The sequence below is a fragment of the Haematobia irritans genome, chromosome 3 (genome assembly GCF_050003625.1).
Source record: "Haematobia irritans isolate KBUSLIRL chromosome 3, ASM5000362v1, whole genome shotgun sequence".
NCBI classification, from domain to species: domain Eukaryota; kingdom Metazoa; phylum Arthropoda; class Insecta; order Diptera; family Muscidae; genus Haematobia; species Haematobia irritans.
The window spans coordinates 50,539,329-50,556,540 of NC_134399.1; the positions used below are offsets into that span (position 1 = coordinate 50,539,329).

General features: G+C 28.7%; 1 protein-coding gene across 1 annotated transcript in view; it reads left to right on the forward strand.

The window, feature by feature from the left end:
* Positions 1–16,723, forward strand: part of Pi4KIIIalpha (phosphatidylinositol 4-kinase III alpha) — a 103,307-nt gene extending 86,584 nt beyond the window's left edge. The window contains exon 10 of the mRNA XM_075300700.1: positions 16,102–16,723. Within this exon, the coding sequence (XP_075156815.1) occupies positions 16,102–16,487 (386 nt within the window). The 3' untranslated portion in view covers positions 16,488–16,723. The remainder of the gene's footprint in view (positions 1–16,101) is intronic.
* The last annotated feature ends 489 nt before the right edge of the window (positions 16,724–17,212 follow it).

The following is a 17,212-nucleotide window of genomic DNA, read 5'->3' on the forward strand; positions in this document are numbered from 1 at the left end:
TATATATATATATTTTTATTATATATATATATATATATATATATATATATATATATATATATATATATATATATATATATATATATATATATATATATATATATATATATATATATATATATATATATATATATATATAATATATATATATATATATATATATATATATATATATGTATATATATATATATATATATATATATATATATATATATATATATATATATATATATATATATATATATATATATATATGTATATATATATATATATATATATATATATATATATATATATATATATATATATATATATATATGTCAATCGCATTGTCTGAGGACATTTTTTTCATGTATCGCATCATATGGGGACATTTGCATTGTTCAGGGACAGTCCCCAAACTATCTACATACCCACCGCATTGTTTCGGGACAGTGATAGTTCAGGGTCATTTTTGAAAAATCTGTAATTCTATTACCCTTTTACAATTCCGATATGTATTTGTGGTTGCATGCACTCTTTTCCAAAATATCATTTGATTTCAATACAATAATTCAATTTTAATAATCCTTTCCGCATGCGAGCGTTGCCACTTTTCCTCAAATTCTAACGCCGTTGTTTATACAGTACATGTTTATTATACAGTACCAGCATATTATACAGTATCCAAACATTGTACTGTATCGAAACTACCATAAACATCGCAATATAATGTCATAAAAAAGGAGTGCTACAAGATTCCATTTTTGTAAAATATCAAACTAAAAATTTACTCAATTTCATTAATATTTACCAATTTATGAAACTAAATAGATACAAAGTCAAATGTGCAATTGCATCCTGTAATATATTATTATTCCATGCACTCTACAGCCGCATGAAAAATAGTCATTATTTTTTAATTTATTTAGGTCAATTTTTTATACACAATTGGTCAAAGGATTTCGATCGGATTAAGATCAGGTGATTGAAGAAGCCACTACATACCATTAGTATTGTAATGCACAAACCACGTTGTACAAGCTTCTGATGTGAGTTTTGGGTCGTTATCCTCTCCAAAACTCCAACGTGACGACATTTCCCAACCTACGAAGATGGTTTTGAACATCTATTCATTAATTCGATTTAGTGGACCCATTAGCCGAAAATAATCACCAGACCGCGATGTGGGCTGTTTTCCTCCATTTTGTCGTGCCAAAGTAAGGAAATTTTTCGAAAAATGGCCACATTTTTTAAAAAATTTAAAACAAAACACGCATATTGGGAATAAATGGTGTATTTTAAAGAAAAATTGTTAAGTAAAAATCTTGTACAAAAAGCTTAGTTTACGAGATATCGATCGTTGAGAATTCAAATATTTTACCTTTTTTCGAAAAATGAATGAAATTTTCATAAAAGTTAAGATACAACGTGCATATCGTGTATATAAAGTGTATTCTAAAGAGAAAATGTTAAATAAAAAGTATGCCCAAAATGTTTTGTTTTCGAGATATTCAAATTTAAAATTCAAAATTAAAACGAAACATGCATATTGGGAATAACTGGTGCATTCTAAAAAGAAAATATTAAGTAAAAATTTTGCTAAAAATGCTTAGTTTTCGAGATATCGATCTTCGAAAATTTAAATATTTTAGCACTTAAGAAAAATGGCAGCATTTTTTCCAAAACTTTATGGTGCATTCTAAAGAGAAAATATTAAGGAAAATTTTTGCTAAAAATGCTTAGTTTTCGAGATATCAATCGCTGAAAATTTAAATATTTTAGCACTTTCGAAGAATGGTTGCACTTTTTTACAAAACTTGAGACAAAACATGCATATTGGGTATAAATGGTGCATTCTAAAGAGAAAATATTAAGTAAAAATTTTACCAAAAATGTTTAGTTTTCGAGATATCGATCGTTGAAAATTCAACTATTTTTCTACTTTTTCGAAAAATGGTTGCATTTTTTACAAAATTTAAGTCGAAACATACATACCTGGAATAACTAGTGCATTCTAACGAGAAAATATTAAGTAGAAATTTTGCTAAAAGTGTTTAGCTTTCGAGATATCGATTGTTGAAAATTTAAATATTTCAGCTCTTAAGAAAAATGGCTGCATTTTTCCCCAAACTTGAAACAAAACTTGAGACAAAACATGCATATTGGGTATATATGGTGCATTCTAAAGAGAAAATATTAATTAAAAATGTTGCTAAAAATGCTTAGTTTTCGAGATATCGATCGTTGAAAATTCAAATATGTTACCACTTTCTCTACAAAATTTAATACAAAACAGCATACTTGGAATAACTGGTGCATTCTAAAGAGAAAATATTAAGTAAAAATTTTGCTAAAAATTCTTAGTTTTCGAGATATCGATCGTTGAAAATTCAAATATTTTACCACTTTTTCGAAAAATGGTTGCATTTTTTAAAAAAATTTGAGACAAAACATGCATATTGGGTATAACTGGTGCATTCTAAAGAGAAAATATTAAGTAAAAAATTTGCAAAAATGTTTAGTTTTCCAGATATCGATCGTTGAAAATTCAAATATTTTACCGCTTTTTCGAAAAATGGTTGAATTTTTTACAAAAATTAAGACAAAACATGCATATTTGGAATAACTGGTAGTTTCTAAAAAGAAAATATTAAGTAAAAATTTTGCTAAAAATGCTTAGTTGTCGAGATATCGATCGTTGAAAATTCAAATATTTTACCACTTTTTCGAAAAATGATTGCATTTTTACAGAATTTAAAACGAAACATATATATTTGGAATAACTGTAAAGTAAAAAAAAGTAAAAAATTTGCTAAGAATGCTTAATTAAATATTTTAGCACTTAAGAAAAATGGCAGCATTTTTTCCAAAACTTGAAACAAAACTTGAGACAAAACATGCATATTGGGTATATATGGTGCATTCTAAAGAGAAAAAATTAAGTAAAAATATTGCTAAAAATGCTTAGTTTTCGAGATATCTATCGTTGAAAATTTAAATATTTTAGCACTTGCGAAGAATGGTTGCACTTTTTTACAAAACTTGAAACAAAACATGCATATTGGGTATAACTGGGCCATTCTAAAGAGAAAATATTAAGTAAAAATTTTGCCAAAAATGTTTAGTTTTCGAGATATCGATCGTTGAAAATTCAAATATTTTACCGCTTTTTCGAAAAATGGTTGCATTTTTTACAAAACTTGAGACAAAACATGCATATTGGGTATATATGGTGCATTCCAAAGAGGAAATATTAAGTAAAAATGTTGCTAAAAATGCTTAGTTTTCGAGATATCGATCGTTGAAAATTCAAATATTTTACCACTTTCTCGCAAAATGGTTGCATTTTTAAAAAATTTAAGACAAAACACGCATACTTGGAATAACTGGTGCATTCTAAAGAGAAAATATTAAGTAAAAATGTTGCTAAAAATGCTTAGTTTTCGAGATATCGATCGTTGAAAATTCAAATATTTTACCACTTTTTCGAAAAATGGTTGCATTTTTTAAAAAATTTGAGACAAAACATGCATATTGCGTATAACTGGTGCATTCTAAAGAGAAAATATTAAGTAACAATTTTGGTAAAAGTGCTTTATTCTCGAGATATCGATTGTTGAAAATTCACATATTTTACCACTTTTTCGAAAAATGGTTGCATTTTTTCCAAAATTTAAGACGACACATGCATATTGGGAATAACTGGTGTACTCTAAAGAGAAAATATTAAGTAAAAATTTTGCTAAAAATGCTTACTTTTCGAGATATCGATCGCTGAAAATTTAAATATTTTAGAACTTTCGAGAATGGCTGCACTTTTTTACAAAACTTGATACAAAACATGCATATTGGGTATAACTGGTGCGTTCTAAAGAGAAAATATAAGTAAAAAATTTGCTAAGAATGCTTAATTCTCGAGATATCGATTGTTGAAAATTCAAATATTTTACCACATTTTCGAAAAATGGTTGCATTTTTTAAAAAAATTTAAGACGAAGCATGCATATTGGGAATAACTGTTGCATTCTAAAGAGAAAATATTAAGTAAAAATTTTGCTAAAAATACTTAGTTTTCGATATATCTATCGTTGAAAATTCAAATATTTTACCGTTGTTTCGAAAAATGGCTGCATTTTTTACAAAGTTTTAGACTAAATATGCATATTGGGTATATATAGTGCATTCTAAAGAGCAAATATTAAGTAAAAATTTTGTTAAAAATGCTTACTTTTCGAGATATCGATCGCTGAAAATTTAAATATTTTAGAACTTTCGAGAATGGCTGCATTTTTTTACAAAACTTGATACAAAACATGCATATTGGGTATAACTGGTGCGTTCTAAAGAGAAAATATAAAGTAAAAAATTTGCTAAGAATGCTTAATTCTCGAGAAATCGATTGTTGAAAATTCAAATATTTTACCACATTTTCGAAAAATGGTTGCATTTTTTAAAAAAATTTAAGACGAAGCATGCACTTTTTTACAAAACTTGAGACAAAACATGCATATTGGGTATAAATGGTGTTTTTGAAAGTGATAATGTTAAGTAAAAATTTTGCTAAAAATGCTTAGTTTTCGAAATATCGGTCGTTGCAAATTCAAATATTTTACCACTTTTTCGAAAAATGTTTGCATTTGTTACAAAATTTAAGACAAAATATGCATATAGAGAATAACTGTTGCATTCTAAGCAGATTATATTAAGTAAAAATTTTGCTAAAAATGCTTAGTTTTCGAGATAGCGATCGTTGAAAATTTTAATATTTTAGCACTTTCGAAAAATGGCTGCATTTTTTAAAAAATTTTATTCTAAACATGCATATTAGGAATAAATGGTGTATTTTAAAGAGAAAATGTTAAGTACGCATTTTGCCCAAAATGCTTAGTTTACGAGATATCGATCGTTAAAAATTCAAATATTTTAATACTTTTTCGAAAAATGGTTGCATTTTTTTCAAAATTTAAGACGAAACATGCATATTAGGAAGAACTGGTGTATTCTCAAGAGAAAATATTAAGTAAAAATTTTGCCGAAAATGCTTAGTTTTCGAAATATCGATCGTTGAAAATTCAAATATTTTACCACTTTTTCGAAAAATGGTTGCATTTTTTACAAAATTTAAGACGAAACATGCGTATTGGGAACAACTGTTGCATACGAAAAAACATTAACTAAAAATTTTGCTAAAAATGCTTGGTTTTCGACATATCGATTGTTGAAAATTCAAATATTTTACCGTTGTTTCGAAAAATGGCTATATTTTTTACAAAATTGTAAACTAAACATGCTTATTAGGAATAAATGGTGTATTTGAAAGAGAAAATGTTAAGTACGCATTGTGCTCAAAATGCTTAGTTTTCGAGATATCGATCGTTGAAAATTCAAATATTTTACGACTTTTTCGAAAAATGGTTGCTTTTGTTACAAAATTTAGGATAAAACATGCATATTAAGAATAAATGGTGTATTCTAAACAGAAAATATGAAGTACAAATTTTGCTAAAACTGCTTAGTTTTCGAGATATCGATCGTTGAAAATTTAAATATTTTAGCTCTTAAGAAAAATGGCTGCATTTTTTCCCAAACTTGAAACAAAACTTGAGACAAAACATGCATATTGGGTATATATGGTACATTCTAAAGAGAAAATATTAAGTAAAAATTTTGCTAAAAGTGTTTAGCTTTCGAGATATCGATCGTTGAAAATTTAAATATTTTAGCTCTTAAGAAAAATGGCTGCATTTTTTCCCAAACTTGAAACAAAACTTGAGACAAAACATGCATATTGGGTATATATGGTGCATTCTAACGAGAAAATATTAAGTAAAAATGTTGCTAAAAATGCTTAGTATTCGAGATATCGATCGTTGAAAATTTAAATATTGTACCGCTTTTTCGAAAAATGGTTGCATTTTTTACAAAACTTGAGACAAAGCATGCATATTGGGTATATATGGTGCATTCTAAAGAGAAAATATTAAGTAAAAATTTTGCTAAAAATGCTAAGTTTTCGAGATATCGATCGTTGAAAATTCAAATATTTTACGACTTTTTCGAAAAATGGTTGCTTTTGTTACAAAATTTAGGATAAAACATGCATATTAAGAATAAATGGTGTATTCTAAACAGAAAATATTAAGTAAAAATTTTGCTAAAAATGCTAAGTTTTCGAGATATCGATCGTTGAAAATTCAAATATTTTACCACTTTCTCGCACAATGGTTGCATTTTTAAAAAATTTAAGACAAAACATGCATACTTGGAATAACTGGTGCATTCTTAGGAGAAAATATTAAGTAAAAATTTTGGTAAAAGTGCTTTATTTTCGAGATATCGATTGTTGAAAATTCACATATTTTACCACTTTTTCGAAAAATGGTTGCATTTTTTCCAAAATTTAAAACGTCACATGTATATCGGGAATAACTGGTGTATTCTAAAGAGAAAATATTAAGTAAAAATTTTGCTAAAAATGTTTAGTTTTCGAGATATCGATCGTTGAAAGTTTAAATATTTTAGCACTTAAGAAAAATGGCAGCATTTTTTCCAAAACTTGAAACAAAACTTGAGACAAAACATGCATATTGGGTATATATGGTGCATTCTAAAGAGAAAAAATTAAGTAAAAATATTGCTAAAAATGCTTAGTTTTCGAGATATCTATCGTTGAAAATTTAAATATTTTAGCACTTGCGAAGAATGGTTGCACTTTTTTACAAAACTTGAAACAAAACATGCATATTGGGTATAACTGGGCCATTCTAAAGAGAAAATATTAAGTAAAAATTTTGCCAAAAATGTTTAGTTTTCGAGATATCGATCGTTGAAAATTCAAATATTTTACCGCTTTTTCGAAAAATGGTTGCATTTTTTACAAAACTTGAGACAAAACATGCATATTGGGTATATATGGTGCATTCCAAAGAGGAAATATTAAGTAAAAATGTTGCTAAAAATGCTTAGTTTTCGAGATATCGATCGTTGAAAATTCAAATATTTTACCACTTTCTCGCAAAATGGTTGCATTTTTACAAAATTTAAGACAAAACACGCATACTTGGAATAACTGGTGCATTCTAAAGAGAAAATATTAAGTAAAAATGTTGCTAAAAATGCTTAGTTTTCGAGATATCGATCGTTGAAAATTCAAATATTTTACCACTTTTTCGAAAAATGGTTGCATTTTTTAAAAAATTTGAGACAAAACATGCATATTGCGTATAACTGGTGCATTCTAAAGAGAAAATATTAAGTAACAATTTTGGTAAAAGTGCTTTATTCTCGAGATATCGATTGTTGAAAATTCACATATTTTACCACTTTTTCGAAAAATGGTTGCATTTTTTCCAAAATTTAAGACGACACATGCATATTGGGAATAACTGGTGTACTCTAAAGAGAAAATATTAAGTAAAAATTTTGCTAAAAATGCTTACTTTTCGAGATATCGATCGCTGAAAATTTAAATATTTTAGAACTTTCGAGAATGGCTGCACTTTTTTACAAAACTTGATACAAAACATGCATATTGGGTATAACTGGTGCGTTCTAAAGAGAAAATATAAGTAAAAAATTTGCTAAGAATGCTTAATTCTCGAGATATCGATTGTTGAAAATTCAAATATTTTACCACATTTTCGAAAAATGGTTGCATTTTTTAAAAAAATTTAAGACGAAGCATGCATATTGGGAATAACTGTTGCATTCTAAAGAGAAAATATTAAGTAAAAATTTTGCTAAAAATACTTAGTTTTCGATATATCTATCGTTGAAAATTCAAATATTTTACCGTTGTTTCGAAAAATGGCTGCATTTTTTACAAAGTTTTAGACTAAATATGCATATTGGGTATATATAGTGCATTCTAAAGAGCAAATATTAAGTAAAAATTTTGTTAAAAATGCTTACTTTTCGAGATATCGATCGCTGAAAATTTAAATATTTTAGAACTTTCGAGAATGGCTGCATTTTTTTACAAAACTTGATACAAAACATGCATATTGGGTATAACTGGTGCGTTCTAAAGAGAAAATATAAAGTAAAAAATTTGCTAAGAATGCTTAATTCTCGAGATATCGATTGTTGAAAATTCAAATATTTTACCACATTTTCGAAAAATGGTTGAATTTTTTAAAAAAATTTAAGACGAAGCATGCACTTTTTTACAAAACTTGAGACAAAACATGCATATTGGGTATAAATGGTGTTATTGAAAGTGATAATGTTAAGTAAAAATTTTGCTAAAAATGCTTAGTTTTCGAAATATCGGTCGTTGCAAATTCAAATATTTTACCACTTTTTCGAAAAATGTTTGCATTTGTTACAAAATTTAAGACAAAATATGCATATAGAGAATAACTGTTGCATTCTAAGCAGATTATATTAAGTAAAAATTTTGCTAAAAATGCTTAGTTTTCGAGATAGCGATCGTTGAAAATTTTAATATTTTAGCACTTTCGAAAAATGGCTGCATTTTTTAAAAAATTTTATTCTAAACATGCATATTAGGAATAAATGGTGTATTTTAAAGAGAAAATGTTAAGTACGCATTTTGCCCAAAATGCTTAGTTTACGAGATATCGATCGTTAAAAATTCAAATATTTTAATACTTTTTCGAAAAATGGTTGCGTTTTTTTCAAAATTTAAGACGAAACATGCATATTAGGAAGAACTGGTGTATTCTCAAGAGAAAATATTAAGTAAAAATTTTGCCGAAAATGCTTAGTTTTCGAAATATCGATCGTTGAAAATTCAAATATTTTACCACTTTTTCGAAAAATGGTTGCATTTTTTACAAAATTTAAGACGAAACATGCGTATTGGGAACAACTGTTGCATACGAAAAAACATTAACTAAAAATTTTGCTAAAAATGCTTGGTTTTCGACATATCGATTGTTGAAAATTCAAATATTTTACCGTTGTTTCGAAAAATGGCTATATTTTTTACAAAATTGTAAACTAAACATGCTTATTAGGAATAAATGGTGTATTTGAAAGAGAAAATGTTAAGTACGCATTGTGCTCAAAATGCTTAGTTTTCGAGATATCGATCGTTGAAAATTCAAATATTTTACGACTTTTTCGAAAAATGGTTGCTTTTGTTACAAAATTTAGGATAAAACATGCATATTAAGAATAAATGGTGTATTCTAAACAGAAAATATGAAGTACAAATTTTGCTAAAACTGCTTAGTTTTCGAGATATCGATCGTTGAAAATTCAAATATTTTAACACTTTCGAAGAATGGCTGCATTTTTTTTACAAAACTTGAGTCAGAACATGCATATTGGGTATATATGGTGTTTTCTAAAGTGAAAATGTTAAGTACAAAGTTGGCCCAAAATGCTTAGTTTTCGAGATTTCGATCGTTGAAAATTCAAACATTTTACCATTTTGTTGAAAATTGCTACAGTTTTTACAAATTTTAAGACTAAACATGCATATTGGGAATAAATGGTGTATTTTAAATAGAAAATATTTAGTAAAAATTTTGCTAAAAATGATTAGTTTTCGAGATATCGATTATTGAAAATTTAAATATTTGACCACTTTTTCGAAAAATGGCTGCATTTTTCCAAATTTAAGACCACAAATGCATATTGGGAATAAGTGGTGTTTTCTAACGAGAAAATATTAAGCAAAACTTTTGCCAAAAACTGCTTAGTTTTCGAGATATTTGAAAATTCAAATATTTTATCATTGTTTCGAAAAGTGGCTTCATTTTTTACAAAAGTTAAGACCAATTGTGCACTTTTTTTAGTGCCCAGAATAACAAACAAAAACTGAACAGTAAAAAGCCGTGAGCTAAGCTAATTTGATGAATATTTTCGTTTTTAATTATTTCGCGCAGAGGTTTAATGGATGGTGACGAATGGTGGTATTGTATTGTTAAGTTGGCATTATCGCGCTAAAATAGCAATGTTTTCAGGGTTACTTTTCTTTAATAATTTATTTTAATGAAAGTAAACATCTTCAATTCTTGCTTTGGGTCACTCCCCACCATGCTATAAGAAAATTAGCTAAAAACTTCTAATGTTATTCTGCTTTTGCAGAATTATTTTTGCTTTTAGCGGCAAAACTCGAATCTTTAGGAATAAAGCATTACTTATTCCTTTTTACTGTTTTATTTCTTTTTTTAGTCTTGGTACTAGGTTTGGGTTGGCCACATAAGTATGGTGCCGACGGAAAATTGTTGTATTTTCGAAAAAACAATCTTATTTAATGATTGTTCAAATTTTGACGCAATATATGCTTTTTCAATTAAAATTTCTTTATTTGTCCTGAATTATATGTCCTTTATATTGTGTAAGTTGTCTGTTCAAAGTTTTACTTTAATCTGTCAGACACATTTTTTCCGTTGTTAATATCCCAATGGACAAAATAAAAATGAACCACATTTTCATGTATCGTTGATGCACAATTTGTTATTAGAAATGTTTAAACACTGCCATATTTCAGCCAAATATTGGTTTTTATGACAAAGAAAACACAAACGGAAGCCAAAGCCGAATGGACGACGCGTTCAAATTCCGTTAAGATCTGGCAACCTTTAATTTATGTATACAAACCGTTCTGTTTGAGGACATGTCCCAGAAGTAAACGGTACGTAGATGACGGACCCCAAATAAAACGATATATAGTTAAATAGATATACCTTAGTATTACGTGGTCATATGAGTAAAAAATCGGGATATATAGGGTACGGGGAATGGTACGAAGCTATGTATGTAAAAAAAGTTAAAACTTTTTTGTGTCCCCAAACAATGCGATTGACATATATATATATATATATATATATATATATATATATATATATATATATATATATATATATATATATATATATATATATATATATATATATATATATATATATATATATATATATATATATATATATATATATATATATATATATATATATATATATATATATATATATATATATATATATATATATATATATATATATATATATATATATATATATATATATATACAAAAACAAAAAAAGATAAAGTTATCAAACGACAAGAACTGGAGTTTTTGCTTGAGTGACTATTTTCCCAGTTAATTTTATAAAATTATTTCCTATTTAATTTCTCAACATTTTATTACTTAATATGAAAGCCTAGGAATTGTAGTTTATTAGAACATTAATATTCTAACGCCAAGTGACCCCCATTCATATTTAAATATTCACGAAGATTTTAAAAATACCTAAAATTTAGACACATTTTCAAAATATTTATACACATTTTTTTCAGAACAACGATAAAATAACTGGGGTTGAAGATTCCATAGTGAAATGATTACTTTTGACTTGCGGAAAACTATATATTAAGCTCCGAAGTATACCGAATAAAAAAACACTACTTTGCTCGAATAGCTCAAAAATTACTTAACTTTAACACAATGCAGCTTGACAAGTAAACAACACATGACATTGAAATTTTCAGTAGTGATGTAGAATTTTATATACTTTAATCAAATACTAGGTATTTTTCAAAAACAAAAACAAATTTCGTTTTTCAATTAGTCTCCATTTTTTACGATTTTGCCCCACTGTGCCACGGCGAGAACTCTTAACGCAATTGGTTATAGGGTGAGTGCAGCAAATGTGGTATACCCATTTGTTTTTCGATATCCAACTTTTTTGTTTTTCTCCATGGATGTTAGCCATCCACGAAACTATGAGCGAAAAACAAGAAACCCAAATTTGGGATATATTTGCGAATTTATTAAAAAACCTATTAAGGACGAATTCATAAAATGTGCAGGTAATGTGGTACACCATAATGTAGATTTTTTGTAAAAAAAAAATAAATGCAATACATGTATCGCAATTGCATACATTTTATGCTTATTTAGTACTCATCAGTTATTTATTTATTTATTACAAGATTTACAATCATAATAAATTATGAAAATAAATATAAAAAATTAGGTGCTAACAATAAAGGTTTATGACCACTCGTCAGTTATTTACATCCGAAAATTAATAAATTGAAAATATACCTTCACACAAAACGAAATGATTACGGGTAAATGTGAATTCTTTCAACTGGCAAAAAGACAGAGTTGCAAAAATCAAACTGATCTTTGATTGCTTCATTCTCTGACAGCCACAATCTATTCAGCTTGGTTTAGTTATTCGTATGTTGTTAGATAGAGAAAAATGCTACTATACCACATTACCAGCCTGTACCATATTTGCTGCATTCACCCAATTTGACTGACTTAAGTTGTCCAATCGTTCATAGCAATTGTGTGATCAAAAATATTGTTTTAATTTGTCTTATCTGGTTCAAAAAGGTGTTTGTTTTTATTAAAAATTTGAGCATTACCATATTCATACATACATTGGTGTAACCTAATAAAGCTCCATTCGAAAACTCGATAATTTTTAATGATTATCACAATTTTTTACTGGAAGTCGTTCATTTACAACAAAAAGCCAGCAAAAGAGAGAAATACTACATTTGACAGTTATTTTTTAACAACAAGTGAAAGGGAAACCATGAATAGTATTTAATCTTGTATTTAGAGGGCTATTTTATCACCCAATACTTATGAGGCATATAGATAACATATGGAAAATTGAAAATAAAGGCTTTACTTCGGTTACAAATCCCTTTTTTGCAAATAGGAAACATTCCACAAAAAAATCCGTGAAAAATTATCCCGTCTTTGAGGGAAAGAGTAGCTTACAGAACAACCCCGACTGGAACAATTCACAAGTCTTCCATATGAATCTCGGAACATACCCGAATATTAGAGTAATTTTATTTTTTAATTGAAAGTTAACAAATTATATAAAAAATGAAGGGCAAAACAAAATTGCCACCAAGATGTTTGCTAAATATCTCGGATCTCAAGAAAAAGAAATTTCGGACATTTTACTATTTATTTTATCTCATTCGTGAAAAATTATCCCGTCTTTGAGGGAAAGAGTAGCTTACAGAACAACCCCGACTGGAACAATTCACAAGTCTTCCATATGAATCTCGGAACATACCCGAATATTAGAGTAATTTTATTTTTTAATTGAAAGTTAACAAATTATATAAAAAATGAAGGGCAAAACAAAATTGCCACCAAGATGTTTGCTAAATATCTCGGATCTCAAGAAAAAGAAATTTCGGACATTTTACTATTTATTTTATCTCATTCTTCAATGCAAGCAGAAATCTTTGATCCTGATTAGGGCTGTCATTCGGGATCGATTTTTATAAATCCTGGGATTCGGGATTTCAAAATATAGAATCTCTGGATTTTCCCGGATTTTTGACGAGATCCCGGGATTTTGTCGAGATATTTTATGTAATAACAAACTACAGCTCCAAAAAAATTGTTGTACATTAAAGCAATATAGTTAAATTAAATTTTATTAACAAAAAAATTAACAAAAGAACACGAGGGTTAATTAAAAACCAATAACAAATTGCTATCATACTTAACGGACACTTAGTCCAACTGAAGAAAAGAAAAACAAAAAATTAAGGATTTTGCTTAGATTATGTATATTTATACACTTTTGTTAATCCTTTTGTCTTCACCGTTTTAAGTAACTTCTTAAAAATATCAAGGCATCCAAATTTTTTATCAGATAAACCCGATCTGGCCATATTGTCGACGGACCTTTTATCATTGATTTTTATTTTATGTGGCACAAATTCCATTTCACATGAACTCATTTTTCAAAGGAGGACGTTATCGTTTAGTTCGATTTTTGATGAAATTGTGCTTTTTATAGCATACCTCATGTTATTATACATTCAAGGTGTACCATAAATGTTTATTAACTCAATTTGTCGGGCATGAAATCTAATGGCCGTTTGCACTGAGAAAAGATTCCAATTTATTAATAAGTAATGCCATTAACACATTGGAATTAGTTTTTCGGGACCCCGAAAAATCCCAGGATTCGGGATTAATCCCGTTCCGAAAATCCCGGGATTTCGGCACGGGATTTATCCCGGGTGATAGCCCTAATCCTGATGCATGACATGTATGTGAAGTGACGCGATCAGAACAAAATTCTCTTAGTTTTGGCCACCAGTAAGGCTATAACAAAAGGACATACAAATATTAAAAAGTGGGTCGATATATATTATATGTCCTCTATAGTGGGTATCGGTAGCGAAAGGATGCAAAATTTCTACCGACTTTTAAATAGTATAGAAAAATACAAAATTATTGCAAAACAGAGATTGGATGGGAACCCTATATGAGTTGGAAAAATATTTCGACAATTTTGAGATTTCACGGAGTTTGGCCCTATTTTGCTGAAGATGATCTAGCACTGAAAATCTCAATTTTCTGGTTAATGAATTCGAAAAAAACAATAAATTCAAATCGCAAAGAGTTATTAGCAATTTAATACCCAATTTACGTTTTTGACCACTATGACGAAAGAGTTAATAGTACTAAGCGTTTGACTAATCAGGAATCAAGTAAGTATTGAAGAACATTGCACATATCATAAATGTGAAAACTTTGATACATTTTTAAAGTCAGGTTGGTCTAGTCTTGGTTTCAACTTGTTCTTATTAATATTTGGAAAAATACTTCCCGAAGAATTCAACCAATATATGCAGAAAAAAGTTAAGTGTTTTCCAAACTTCCATCTCTGTTATGAACACATGTTAAATTTTGTTTCGATCTGGCAACTCCTTCTATAGAAACAGGTGTTAAAAAAAGACGCATCCGCAATTTTTTACAATGGAAAAATTAGAAATGCGTGTTGTCATTAAATATTTACATAAAAAAGGCTTATCGGGACAAGAAATTCATAATGATATGGTGAATGTGTTAGGTGAAAGTGCTCCTTCATATGCAACAGTAAAAAATTGGGTTGCTGAATTTAATCGTGGTCGTACAAGCATTGAAGATGAACTACGTAGTGGACGTCCAAAAACAGCAACAACAGCAGAAATTGAAGCCAAAGTGCATGATATGGTATTAAATGATCGACGAATAAAAGTGCGTGAAATTGCTAATATCATAGGCATCTCAAATGATCGAGTCCATTTAATTTTGCATGAAGAACTACAGATGAAAAAGCTTTCTGCAAGATGGGTGCCGCATTTGTTAACAGTCGATCAAAAACGCATAAAGCAAAAAATACATACCATGCGTTCAATGCGTACAATGCGTCCGATGATTGAAGAGTTGAAATTTCTCTTTGAAATCAAAAGCTCGAATAGTCTGCCGCAAACAGAAAACATCAACCTTTCCATCAACGCACGGATTGACGCATGGTGTGTAATTCAACCTTAAGAATGAACATTTCTCAAGATTGTTTGGATCGTTTTAAGCGAAATAAAATGGATTTTAAGCGTCGTTTCATAACTGTTGATGATACATGGAGACACTATACTCCAGAGACAAAAGAACAATCCAAACAATGGACTGAAGCTGGAGGAAAAGCCCCAAAGAAGGCAAAAACAATTCAATCGGTTGGTAAGGTTATGGCAACGGTTTTTTGGGACTTCAAAGGTGTATTATTGATTGACTATCTGCAAAAGGTTAAAACAATAAATTCAGAGTACTATTGCAACCTTTTGTATCAATTAAATGTACAAATTCGAGAAAAACGTCCTGGCTTACAACACAAAAAAAAAAAATTTCCATCAAGGCAACGCATCAGCACACAAGGGTGTTTTAACAACAAAAAATCAACGAATTAAAGTACGAGTTGCTTGACCACCCACCTTATTCTCCTGATTTAGCTCCCAGCGACTTTTACTTGTTCCCAAATCTAAAAAAAAATCCTTGCTGGCAAGCGTTTTACCTCAAATGAAGATGCAATTACAGTTGTAAACCACTATTTCGAAGACCTTGAGGAAAACTATTTTAATCGAGGGATAGAATTGCTAAAAAAGCGTTCGACTAAGTGTATTGAAGTTTCGGGAGATTATATTGAAAAATAAAAATATTATTGAAAAACTAACTAATCTCTTTCATTGATAGGCTAAGAAGTTTCCGAACCGCCCTCGTATTGAGTATATTGTGTCGCAAAAATCATTTTTTTCATATTTTTTTAGTAATCTACTTGAATTAAACATTTAAAATAAGTTTAAACAAAAACTAATTAACATATCTTTTAGATTTCGGCTTCATGTTTGAATCTTCGCCTGGCGGAAACATTGGATTTGAGCCTGATATGAAACTCACTGATGAAATGGTAATGATTATGGGTGGCAAAATGGAAGCTCCTGCATTCAAGTGGTTCTGTGAGCTTTGTGTACAAGCATTCCTTGCAGTACGTCCTTACCAGGATGCTATAGTTTCTTTAGTGTCCTTGATGTTAGATACTGGACTACCCTGCTTTAGAGGTCAAACAATTAATTTACTGAAGCAACGCTTTGTCTCCACAAAAAGTAACAAAGAAGCTGCGGCCCACATGTTGGCGGTCATACGTAACTCATATCAGAATTTCCGAACACGAACATACGATATGATCCAGTATTACCAAAATCAAATACCGTATTAGATCGAGATATAACGAGCATATATTGCAAACTTTCCAATTGGAATAAATAATACTAGTTATTATGAATGTTAGGTATATATTTAGCATTTTTCCCTTATATACTATTTTTCCTACTGTGGTATTATGTATTCTTTATGAAATAGTTTAAATCGTATTTATATTTGTTGTTTGTTATGGGTTGACGATTTATGAGTAATTATTATGAAATAAACAATGAGTAAAACTAATTTAAATAATAGGAGTTCTCCTTGTGGGTGTTTGGCTGATTTTATATTTCCTGCACAAATTGGGCACATTCACACGAAATCCTCTTGAATTTGAACAAAATTTAAGTGTGATCGTCGTATGTGATATCATGGCGATCGATGTAATATAACACATGGCTTGATTTCGCTCTATAAATAGTCGTTTAAATATTGTTACGATTCTTTACTATATTTTTGTTTTAATTATTATTTCTGGTCAACCATGGTAAACGACATAAAGTCATACGTTAACAGCTGTGAGAGGTGAATAGTATGAAGTCGTCGAATCACGTAAATAGACCTAAACTGACAAACTAGTTCATAACCAATAGACCCTTCGAAAGGCCCTACTGTGATTGTTTGGGTCCTTATCCACTTACTAAGTCAAGAAACTTGGTAGTGTTTGTTTAAACCATTTTATTCCTTTCTTAAAGCCAATTAAGGCGGCTAAATTTTTGAACGTGATCCAGTTTTACGTCC